The sequence below is a fragment of the Nilaparvata lugens genome, chromosome 3 (assembly GCF_014356525.2).
Source record: "Nilaparvata lugens isolate BPH chromosome 3, ASM1435652v1, whole genome shotgun sequence".
In the NCBI taxonomy this organism is placed as follows: Eukaryota; Metazoa; Arthropoda; class Insecta; order Hemiptera; family Delphacidae; genus Nilaparvata; species Nilaparvata lugens.
Genome location: NC_052506.1, coordinates 28,653,958 through 28,666,969, shown reverse-complemented (window position 1 = coordinate 28,666,969; position 13,012 = coordinate 28,653,958). Strand labels below are relative to the sequence as shown.

Here is a 13,012-nt window from a genome sequence, read left to right as displayed (position 1 = left end):
ATTTAATAACTGAATCGAGAAATGCTATTCCTCTATGTTGAAATGCTGTGAAAACAATGAAATATTTAATAACTGAACTGAAATCAATCATTCGAGAATGCTAATCAAAAAAGTGAGCCTCTATCTTGAAATGTTGTGAAATATTTAATAACTGATTCGAGAATGCTAATCAAAAAAGTGAGCCTCTATCTTGAAATGTTGTGAAAATTTAATAACTGAATCGAGAATGGTATTCCTCTATCTTGAAATGTTGTGAAATATTTAATAACTGAATCGAGAATGCTATTCCTCTATGGGGTGAAATATTTATTAGAAATAGAGTGAGTTGACATGGGGATTTCAGCTTCTAGCAGGTGAAGACTCATGCTAAGTTCTAGACGAGATTTTTTTTCGTCTTCTAACACATGGATGCTATTTGAAAAATGATCGTGTGTGGGATACTTACAATCTGATAACGATCTGGGAGCACGTGTTGTTGGGGGAGAAATTCGAATTTTTTTCGCCTTGTGGCACGCTCTCGCTCGCACGTGCCTGGAACAGAGAGAGAAACGTATGCTATATAAACACAAGCGATGAGAGGAAAATTATCATTTACATCAGAGACATCAGAGACTTCACGCATCAAGATGAGTTCTCCATCTTCAGCATCTTACATCCTGCCGGATAGCCCACCCCCGCAGCGTGTGCTAAACCACTGGCAGCGCAAAGCTGCCGAGTCCTGCGCCGCCTCTTCCGCTGCCGCTGCCGCCTCTGCTGCCGCCTCCGCTGCCTCCCCCGCCTCCTCCTCCGCCTCACCCCTGAAGAGACGGGGAATCTTCGTTCAACGAGAGAGGGGTGAGGAGATCGTGATTCCGGACAGTCCTCTGCCGCAATCTACAGCGCCTACCTGGGCACCGCGGCGTGCGGTGCTGACAACGCTGAGCAACAAGATCAAGCAGAGACAGGCCAAGAGGAAACTAGCCTTCGAGGAGGCTGAAGTCAGCGGCGAAGAGGAGGATGAGGTGCTCACTCAATCAAAGGTTAGTTTCAACAAATATTATTATTATTGTATTAACATGTAATGTACACAAAATCTTTATAAAATGCGAATTTTTAAAACTAATTTCTAATGGATAAAATCTCTTGCGTGCATTACAAGTCATTACTGATTCTTATACTGTGAGCGAAGACTGAGCTATCAAATTGTGCTATCAAAACAATTCGAACAACGATCTCATGATGGTTGCATTGAAATTTGGATAAAAATTCAAAACATGTTAATACGATAATAAATTCGAATATGTTGCATAAAACAATTCAATTATATTACTTACTATATCAAATTACTGATTCGAATAATGCATAAACTGTTTATAATATTTCGTGTGAAACAAAATTATTGTTGATAAAAATGAACATGTAATGAACTGAAATATTGATTTCAAATAATACATTGTTATTGAATTATGAAAAATGCATTCACATGCATAACTGTTTATAATATTTCGTGTGAAACAAAATTATTGTTGATAAAAATGAACATGTAATGAGCTGAAATATTGATTTCGAATAATACATTGTTATTTGAATTATGAAAAATGCATTCACATGCATAAACTGTTTATAATATTTCGTGTGAACAAAATTATTGTTGATAAAAATGAACATGTAATGAACTGAAATATTGATTTCGAATAATACATTGTTATTTGAATTATGAAAAATGCATTCACATGCATAAACTGTTTATAATATTTCGTGTGAAACAAAATTATTGTTGATAAAAATGAACATGTAATGAACTGAAATATTGATTTCGAATAATACATTGTTATTTGAATTATGAAAAATGCATTCACATGCATAAACTGTTTATAATATTTCGTGTGAAACAAAATTATTGTTGATAAAAATGAACATGTAATGAACTGAAATATTGATTTCGAATAATACATTGTTATTTGAATTATGAAAAATGCATTCACATGCATAAACTGTTTATAATATTTCGTGTGAAACAAAATTATTGTTGATAAAAATGAACATGTAATGAGCTGAAATATTGATTTCGAATAATACATTGTTATTTGAATTATGAAAAATGCATTCACATGCATAAACTGTTTATAATATTTCGTGTGAACAAAATTATTGTTGATAAAAATGAACATGTAATGAACTGAAATATTTTTTGAGTCAATTATCTAGCAATTTGAATTGAGTCAATTATCTACCAATTTTAATTGAGTTCAAGTAATCGGAGAATTTCCGAGTTATTACTTACTTTCAGTTTTGAATAGTGAATCTGTTGAGCAAGTTCTCCCTCTCTCGTATGATTTTATAACCTGAAACAAATAAGAGTCTAATGAAATATTTTTTCAACAGAAACGTGTGGTGGATGAGGACAGCTCCATAACGCCTCTTTTGCGGGAGGAGGAGGAAGCGGAGAACGAGATGGAGGTGGAGACGGAGGAGTTGCTTGCGATTATTAATCGCACAGAGAAACCGTGGACGCCTCTCCGGCAGTTGGTGGAGAACACGCCGTACCCCATCGTGGCGGTACGCCAGATTACCAACCAACATGGGCGGCGCGTAATATTAAAAGTCCATTTGACAGCTTCACGACTGACGGACATATACATGCCGGAGAGGTACAGCTCCATTTTGAGCTCAAAAGACATTGAACAATTTAATAAAAATTGCAAATCATTATGTCTCTTTGTGAAGCATGTTAATGCTTTTTTAACTGACATAAATATTGTTAAGTGCAAAATTAGCAAATTTGGCATTTGACAATATTTATCTCGCTGAGCATTAACATGCTTTACATGTTAATATGTATGTGTATGTGTAATAGATCAATAAAATGTGTCCATATTTGATAAAAAATTGTTTTCAATTCTTACCTGTTGTTGTTGATAAGTTCGTAATGAATATCACACAGAAGAAGAAGAAAAAATGCTTCACCTGCTCTGTTGTGAATGATAATTCAAATAAGGTGAGTGCCTCTTTTATAGTTTGTTGTGAGCATGCTCACTAGTCTTTTCCGCCAGACACACACACACACCACACACACACACACACACACACACACACACACACACACACACACAGCCGTGCAGGCAAGCGGTGGCGGCTTCTCGCTCCCTCCTACATTAGCACGTGCTCCCACAGATGTGGGTGGCGCACCTCCCCCTTTTCAAATCACATTCACCTTTCAGATTTGAAATAATATTCTTATCATTCAAGCAATGTATCATAGCAATATGGATTCACTTCAATCTGTCAGTATAGCATTAGATGTAGAAATATGAATTCACTTCCAACTCAATGGTTGAACATTAAACCAAATCAAGTTGATGTACCATAACCTCAGTTAATGTTCAACCATTGAGTTGAAAGGTAATGAAAAATGGTATGTAGGAGAAAAAAGCAGAGTTCGAGAAAAAAGCAGAGTTTGAGGAAACGGGGTAAAGGAATCTTGAGTTCAGCAGCAAGAGTTTTTAAAGGTGTGTCAGGTTTGGCAGGTAATGTAACATCAACTATTTTAAATAAGGTAATTGATAACCTTGGGGAAGAATATCATATTCCCGGATACGAGTATTGCGGACCAGGAACAAAGGTTAATGAAAGGTTAAAGAGAGGTGATCAAGGTATAAATTCGTTAGATAAAGCTTGCAAGGCCCACGATATAGCCTATACTCAAAATAGCGATAATAAAACTCAGGCGGTAGCTGACAGAGCTCTAGCGAACGCCGCATGGGACATTTTCAAAAATCCTCAAACACCCCTTGCCGAGAAAGCACTTAGCTATCTTGTTACAAACGTTATGAAAGCTAAAGCAGCGTTTGGTGGGTCTTTGAGAAAGAAGAAGAAGAAGAAGGGGGAGAGGAGAAGTTATAGTAACGATATTAGACGCAAAGCTATAGCTCAGTTGAAAAAGCATATTGCAGGAAAAGGATATTATTTGAAGCCTTTTCCTAAAAGTGGTGGCAGACTTATACCCCCAGTTCCACCAGCATCATATGGAGTGAGTTTATTCCCTCAAGTTAAGAAACGTAAAACAACAAAGAAGAGTAGGAAGAAGAAGAAGAAGAAGACATGAATATTGAAGGAGAATTGAGTAATTATGATTTGATTGATTGGTCGAAATTATTACAGATTCGGTTAAGAGGTATATATATGCTAGATGCATTACCCAAAAAAATTCTAAAAAACGAGAATGCCATTGTGAATTTAGCAAGGGAAAGCAAGGATGGCACACATTGGGTAGCATATAAGAAAGTTGGTTCTAATGTTTGGTATTTTGATCCAATTGGAAATTTACAACCTCCATACGAATTGGACAAATATTGGAAAAAAGAAAATGGAGTAAATATATTTTATAATGTAGAGCATATGCAACCATTAAATAGCGATTTTTGTGGTCATCTTACATTATTGTTTCTTGCAAATCAGTTGTAATTAAGTGTTTGTGGTGAACACACAAGATGGTGGTTATTACATTATGATCTAACACGAGTAACCTCTATGAACATTTACAAGAAATTATAGAATTGGATAAAAATCGTGAATGGGAAATTGGGTTGATTAATTTTTCCAGTTACAATAGTATTGCAAACATTAACAAAGGAACAAATTCCAGCTTCAAATATGGTGATAGATTAATCGAGTTGGATACTGGTGCATATGAAGTTGAGGATATTATAAAATCTTTAAAGAATAAATTGAATATTGATGGCAAGAAGAATAAACTTATTATACGTGCAAACGTAAATACTATGAAGATTGAAATTCATTCTGATAAAGCCATTGATTTAACACGTTCTGATTCGATTGCTAAGATACTTGGTTTTGATAATATTGTTTTGCAGCCAAATAAATGGCATTATTCCAAACATTTGGTTAACATAACAAGCGTTGACAGTATTGTAGTTGAGTGTAATTTAGCTTGCGGCAGTTACTCTGAGGGAAAACAAAAACATATAATCTACGAATTTTTACCAAAGGTTCCTAGCGGTTATTTAATAAACGAAGTACCATCACCGATTATTTATGTACCTTTGAATACACATCGAATTCAAACTATTAATGTAAAGGTAACGGACCAGAACGGATCGTTTATTGATTTCCGCGGAGATACAATTACAATTAGGTTGCACATACGTGAAAAGTAATGGGTTATCTTATTTTCAACCCACGTTCGAATAAGACCAATCAAGTCATTAGAGAAAGGAACGCGATAGCGACAACACCTAAAAACAAACGTGCTTTGTCGGCTAAAAGCGCGAGAATATTAGAAAAGTTGGGTTTTATAGTCGATTGGCGAAATGTTAGGCGGGGGAGCGGCAGCAATTAGTGAAATTCTGGATGTGGAGACAGACCTTCAGTTTTATAATGATATTACTAAATTCCAATTTCACACTCATACAGTTTATTCGGGACAGGAAATAAAAAACTCTGACGAGGCACGTATTGGCATAAATTCTTTAGATGTCTATTCTTACCTTGTAAATCATTCATATTGATTGAGGGAACAGTTAACTGTACAAAACCGGGAAAAGACCCAGCCAATGCACCAGTTGCAGCAGACTATAAATTAAGCAGTAACGTAATCGGCAACCTTTTTGACGAAATACGATATGAATTAGCAGGTCAGCAAATTTCTAAATCAAGATTGATTGGATTAACATCCACAATTAAAGCTATATTGGTGAAAAATACTCTCGATAAAAACACATATCACTTGGCTGGTTTTGACAGAGCAGGATATGAGCTAACGGATAATACATTCACTTTCTGTGTTCCGCTGAAATTAATCCTCCCATTTTTTGAAGATTTTCAAAGAATAATTTTAAATTTGAAACAGGAACTCGTCTTATTGAGGTCACCGACAGATCTAAATTGTGTTGAGTCTCAAAGTGGAACAAACGTTAGTGTGAAAATTACAAAACTGCAATGGCGCATGCCCTACATAACTTTAGAAGATCATGTAAGACTGAAATTTTTGAGACTGCTCGATGCTGACACTCCACTGAAATTAGGTTTCCGCCATTGGGAAATTTGTGAATTACCAAATTTGCAAAATTCACTTAACCATTCTTGGGCAGTTCGTACCACATCGAGTTTTGATAGTCCAAAATACGTTATAATTGCATTTCAAACTGATCGTAAGAATAAAATTAAAAAATCAATATCTAATTTCGATAGCTGCAGTATTTACAATGTTAAAGTATATTTGAACAGTGAGTATTATCCATATGAAAATCTGCTAGGTAAGAAGGAGGTTTTATACCGGATGTTCTTGGATTTCGCGCCCTCGTATTATAATCATTCAATCAATAGCGAACTCGGAACAGAAATCGATTTTAAAACGTTTTGTGAATCAACACCGCTGATTGTTGTAGATTGTTCACACCAACCAAGTCATTTGAAATCATCCACAGATGTTCGTATTGAAATGGAATTTAAAAGTGCAGTACCTGCAAATACTTCCGCCTATTGCGTTTTAATTAGCGATCGTGTGATGGAATACACACCTCTCACGAGTATGGTGAAAGAAGTTCAGTAATTTTATTGATAGAGCGCCCCGCCTATATAAGGTGTGCATTCTGCTCAATTTAGTTCATTATCAGTTTCACCTTTGAACAGACAACATGTCCTATTCTTTGTGTTCTGATATTTTGGACAAGCCACAAACTCGCTCTATTGGTATTCAGTGCGATCTTGATAGTTTCTATTATGAAGCATGGTGCAGTACACCGAAGCTGCTGGAGGTGGAGGAGGAGGGGAAACGAGAAGAGAAAGACAAAGGATTACCGAAGCCGCTGCAGGTGGAGGAGGAGAAACGAGAAGGATTCGAGGAGTCCGCCCCCGCCGCCTGTGAGGGGAGGGAGAAAGACAAAGCCCGCGAGGTCGTCGAAGAGAAAGAAGTGGACAAGGAAGCGAGTGCGAAAATTGCTACGGTTGATCTTCACTGGTTTAAACAAGATTGTAATCAAATTATTGTGAAAGAACTTGCCATAATTGATCAGTTTAATAATTATATTGTGTTCCATTTCAAATCACCATTTGCAAAGACAGAATTGAGTGCAAAATTGTATAACGATGTAACATGGTTAGAACGACACTATCGTCAATTAATGAAGAAAGACCGCTTAATTACTCTATAATAGTTCCTGCCTACACTTAGTTTTCTTCATTCGCTCAACAACATGGATCCGAGAAAGTGGTTGGCTGCTGACAACGAATTGGAAGTGAGGTTAAAAAACTGTATTGATTGGTACGATGAGTGTGAAAGTGCAATTAGGAAATCAACTCCTGAAAATTATAGTTTGGCGAAGCAATTGAAAGACATTTTTCTAAGCACAGTTAATTTAAATGATATAAGAGACTATCTGTGTTATTATCGTCCTCATAATTTGTGTATAGATAAGCTAATTAGAATTGAAGATGAAGTTATGTATTGTTGTAGTGAAATGTGTAAATAAACGTTTTCTGCCTTCAAATGATTTTTCATTCCAATATCCCATTCATGTTTTTACTTTCCTTGCCCTACTACCATAGGTAAGGAAAGTATTGCTTTCCAAAAAAAATTAAGGTACCCCAATTTCAAGTTTTCTATACGTTTCAAGGTCCCCTGAGTCCAAAAACATGATTTTTGGGTGTTGGTCTGTGTGTGTGTGTGTATGTGTGTATGTGTGTGTGTGTGTATGTCTGTGAACACGATAACTCCATTCCTAATTAACCGATCGACTTGAAATTTTAAACTTAAGGTCCCTATACCATGAGGACCCGACAATAAGAAATTCAATAAAATTCAATTCAAGATGGCGGAAAAAATGGCGGATAATTACTAAAAAACCATGTTTTTCACGTTTTTCTCGAAAATGGCTCTAACGATTTTCTTCAAATTTATATCATGGATAGCTATTTATAAGCCCTATCAACTAGCATAAGTCTCATTCTGGGAAAATTTCAGGAGCTCCGTAATATCTTGAGAAAAATGGCGGAAAATGACTAAAAAACCATGTTTTTCACGGTTTTCTCGAAAACGGCTCCAACGATTTTCTTCAAATTTATACCATGGATAGCTATTCTTAAGCCCTATCAACTGGCATAAGTTTCATTTCTGGGAAAATTTCAGGAGCTCCGTAATATTCTTGAGAAAAATGGCGGAAAATGACTAAAAAACCATGTTTTTCACAGTTTTCTCGAAAACGGCTCCAACGATTTTCTTCAAATTTATACCATGGATAGCTATTTTTAAGCCCTATCAACTGGCATAAGTTTCATTTCTGGGAAAATTTCAGGAGCTCCGTAATATTCTTGAGAAAAATGGCGGATAATGACCAAAAACCAGGTTTTTCACGGTTTTCTCGAAAACGGCTCTAACGATTTTCTTCAAATTCAAGCCATGGGTAGCTATTCATAAGTCCTATCAAATGACATGAGTTTTTTCCTTGGAAAATTGCAGGAGCTCCGTAATATTCTTGAGAAAAATGGCGAATAATTACTAAAAAACCATGTTTTCACGATTTTTTCAAAATAACTTGACCGATTTTTTTCAAATTCATACTCTGTATAGTTATTTTATTTCTATTATTTCTATTTATTTTTATTTATTAAAAACACACAAAACAAGACAAATCTCGAGTCATATATCTAAATGGAAGAAGAAATTACTGTATGTCCAGTTTTTTATATCCAGTTTAATTTTTCCGCTGATCTTATTGTCCATGAGAAAGTGATTTGGAATGAGGTTTATTATTTTAGTACCTATGTAAATTAATTGCCTCCTTATACATTCAATATTAGTGTTATAGGTTACATATTTGTTAGCAGTGGCCCTTAGATTATAATAATTAAGAGTAGAGTTTATTGTGAGAGGAAAATCGGATCTATATTTTATTAAGTACTCAATTACGGTTTTTATGTATAATTGACGTATAGTCATGACCTCAAAATCACTAAAAACCATATCCGTTGGATAGAGCCTGGGTTTGTTTAATATAGTTTTATTATCAGTTTTTGTGCTACAAATAATTCAGCAATATGACAGTTGAAACAGCCTCCCCAAACAACTATGCCATACTGCAGAATTGACTTGACTAGAGCATGATACATCATTTTCAGGTGGTTCTTATTAAGAATTCTGTTAACTTGGTAAAATTTAAAGGATAAATATCTAATTTTTCTACATATGTATTTAATATGAACATCCCATTTAAGGTTTTCATCAATTATAATTCCCAAATACTTAGTATTATTGACTTTTTTAATGGTGGGACAATCACAATTACCCAAGTTTAAATTGCACTGAGAATGGAGTCTCAAATCTTGATTCTCGTTAGGCTGCCCTACTCTATTTGCAGAGAAAGTAATGTAATTAGTTTTTTCAATATTTAAACTTAAGGTATTCTTATCTAACCACTTCTTAATTAAAAGCATATTATTTTCAGCTATAGTATGAACTTCATTCCATGAATTTCCGTGAAAAATTTATCAGCTCTATTAACTGGCATGAGTCTCCTTTCTGGGAAACTAATGGGGGGTCCACCCCATCCTTGAGAAATGGACTTTGTAACCTCCTTCTCGTGCATGAGGTAGGTAGGTAGAGCAGTTCATAAAAAGAACACATAGTCGAGATATTTCATCTGTAGAACAGCTGTTTCGACGACTTTAAAAAAATGACGACTAAAAAAATCATTGAATTTCACAATTTACACAAAGGAAAAAGTACTCTGAAAACAATTATATATACACATATACAAAAGTCTGATCGTAGTTTCGAATATGAGCAAGGAAAGTTGTGTGAGTGTACCACACCAGATTTTTTAGTTTAGTTGCTGCTTAGAGCTAGACCAGACAACACGTGTGGGGTAATCTTTAGTACACGTGCGCCTATAACATGTGCATCTCATCAATTTAGAAATCTTTCCCCCTCATTCGAGACACGTCAAACATCTGCGAGATGCAGTGTTATGGTTTTTCAAAATTCAAAAAATTATCTCGTCTCTTGATGTCAATTTCATTTAATGAATTTGATTCAATTGCGAAGAATATTAAATTTTCAACAGGATGCCAAGATGTTGATTTACCGTTAACAAAAACAGAAAATGTACACTTTTCGATTCTATCTGAGATTTTCGAACTGCTCAATATTCTAGACAGCGGTCATCTACATTATGATTGTACAAATGATTCGTCATTATCTGTTGTTAAAAATTCTGATGAACTTTGGAAATGCTTGTACGATATTGCAGATAAAAAATGTAAAAGAAGTTAGATCATAGTAGAGATTTATAGCTTTAGATGAGAGAGAATTTCTCAATTCAATTAGATGTAGAGAGAGAGTCATTGACCTCACTTTGGATTAGAGTAATATGGATTCACTTTAATCTGTCAGCAAAGGAATTTTTCCCCCCTCATCTATACTGGGAGAGAATTTCTCAATTGATCCTTATCTCCTTTCCTTTTGTAATAAAGAAGGGTGCGGGAAAGAGATGCCACGAGTAAAAGAAGGAGATCTCTCTCTCTTGAGCCCGTCATCGTAGTATAGCAATATGGATTCACTTCAATCTGTCAGTATAGCATTAGATGTAGAAATATGAATTCACTTTAAAAGCGCGGCCCATCAAATGACGTCATTGTATCTGAAACCAGCCCGGGGTAGTTCACCAAACAACCGCCACTCTAGCGCTAGCGCTAGCTGGCTACTCTGGGTTCACCAACCATCCACCACGCGCTAACTGGCGCTACAGTAGAGTCAACTCGAGGTCATTCAGCCAACGCCGTATCTAGAAATAGATCCTATGTTGCCACATTGAAGCAGCAGTCGCGGTGTTGCCAAATTTCAGCCTCTGTCTCATCAAAACAGTTTCTACATTTCTTGCAGGCTGACCAGTATTTACAACTCCAAGCATACCAGCTCCATAGTAGATATTATGATGAAGGGGATTGGGGAAGATTATTGAGGGTTTGAGTTAGATTTTATTATATCCCAAACCATCTGACATTATGAAAAAACGAAAAGCATCCTCTATTCTTTGTAAACCGCGAAATCTTGGGGTAGTGTTTTGGAAAATTTTTGTATATTTTTAATTATTAATTTTTGTAGTAGAAAGGATGCTGTAAACAGTGGAATGGACTATTCACGATTTTTCTCATTTTCAGGGTTGAAATTTAGGGGTGAAAAAATGAAATCCTTTGTTGTTTAGATTTTAGAAAAATTCTTTTTGTCATTCAATTCCACTCTTTGACAGGATTTTTCATTTTATGATTAATGGTTAGGGGGTGATTAACAAAATAAGGGTCGTTTTTTCGGAATTCTCTGTTTGATGCAATTTTTTTGGGAATGGTAGATGGTAGTTAATAGATGAGAATTTATTTTTTTTTCAATGGTTGCTGAGGGTTGAAATCGTTAGGGGTTGACCATTTTTAAAACTTTAAATATCTGAATCTTCGAAAAATTATTTTTTCATAAAGTGTTTTGTATTTTTTTCATTATTAATTTTTGTAGTAGACAGGATGCTGGAAACAGAGGAATGGACTATTCACGATTTTTCTCATTTTTGGGGTTGAAATTTAGGGGTGAAAAAAATGAAATCCTTTGTTGTTTAGATATCAGAAAAATTCTTTTTGTCATTCAATTCTACTCTTTGAGAGGATTTTTTCATTTTATGATTAATGGTTAGGGGGTGGTTAACAAAATAAGGGTCGTTTTTTCGGAATTCTCTGTTTGAGGCAATTTTTTTTTTAATGGTAGATAGTGGTTAATAGATAAAATTTATAATTTCTTTCAATGGTTGCTGAGGGTTGAAATCGTTAGGGGTTGACCATTTTTAAAACTTTAAATATCTGAATCTTTGAAAAATTATTTTTTCCATCAAGTGTTCAAAGAGATGAAGAAACGTATTTGATGTTTTGTTCTAAAATCACCCCCTACTTAAAGTTAAGAACTTTATTAACATTAAAAACCACCCTTAAAATGGAGTGTTTTTTAAAAATAATTTTCTATTTTATAAGTTGAACTTGGAAATTTTTGGTGTGCTTGAACAGGGGTGCCCAGCCCCCCCAAGGCCAATGGCGCATGCCCCCCCCCCCAATTCAAGTGTAATGCCCCCCCAATCCATGTGTAATGACCCCCCCCCCAAGTACCCCAACTCCCAACTCTTTAGTTTTTAACATTAGTCAGTGTATGACAATAAAATTCAAATCTTAAGGTGCTTACAGATATACGCGCCGCGAACATGAGCAATTCACTTTTAATCAGCTGATGCCAAGCTTTTCATATCTGTATTTTACCATTTCTGTAAAAATACAGATATAATCAGCTGATTAAAAGTGAATTTCTCATGTTCGCGGCGCGTATATCTGTACGCACCTCTACATTCTAATCTTCCAAAGGACATTATTACCTTTGGTCTTGTGAGGAATTCTTTCTGTTTTCATAATATTGTAAAAATATATACCATCGTTTCTTATCTCATTAAAATAGAAATAAAGTATCTTTTTGATATTATTTTTGAGACTAGCAGTGCACCCGTTCTTGTTCGGGAGGACTAGAAAGAACTTCATAACATCAGGAAAAACTACATGACACATATTTTAATAGGATATAAAAGATAAGTAAGGGAGGCTTTGATTTTTAAATGTTAAGGTTACTTATAAAAATTTGAATAATAATATCATTGATAATTCTTATTGCAAAAGAATATTGCATAGCAATCTTGGTAAACATTCATACAAATTTGGAACGATTTTATTCATACAATATATAATGTCGGCAAGTTTAGGTATTCTAAATCCTATACTATTAAACGAGCAATTTCTGTTTAGATGTTTTGATGTTTAAATTTTTAGATGTTTATATGTTTGTATTTCACCGGATCTCGAAAACGGCTCCAACGATTCTCACGAAATTCAGAACATAGTAGGTTATAATATGAAAATTCGATTACACTAGGTCTCATCCCTGGGGAAACTCGCTGAAGGACATTAAAAGAATTTATTCATCCTTGGAAAAACAGCT

At 35.0% G+C, this 13,012-nt stretch overlaps 1 protein-coding gene across 1 annotated transcript; it reads left to right on the top strand.

Moving 5' to 3' along the window:
- The first annotated feature begins 488 nt into the window (after window positions 1–488).
- LOC120350376 lies at window positions 489–2,809 on the top strand. The gene is made up of 2 exons (XM_039423476.1): window positions 489–1,019; window positions 2,365–2,809. The coding sequence occupies exons 1-2, from the start codon at window positions 573–575 to the stop codon at window positions 2,770–2,772; spliced, it is 855 nt and encodes a 284-aa protein (XP_039279410.1). The 5' UTR covers window positions 489–572; the 3' UTR covers window positions 2,773–2,809.
- Window positions 2,810–13,012: the final 10,203 nt, after the last annotated feature.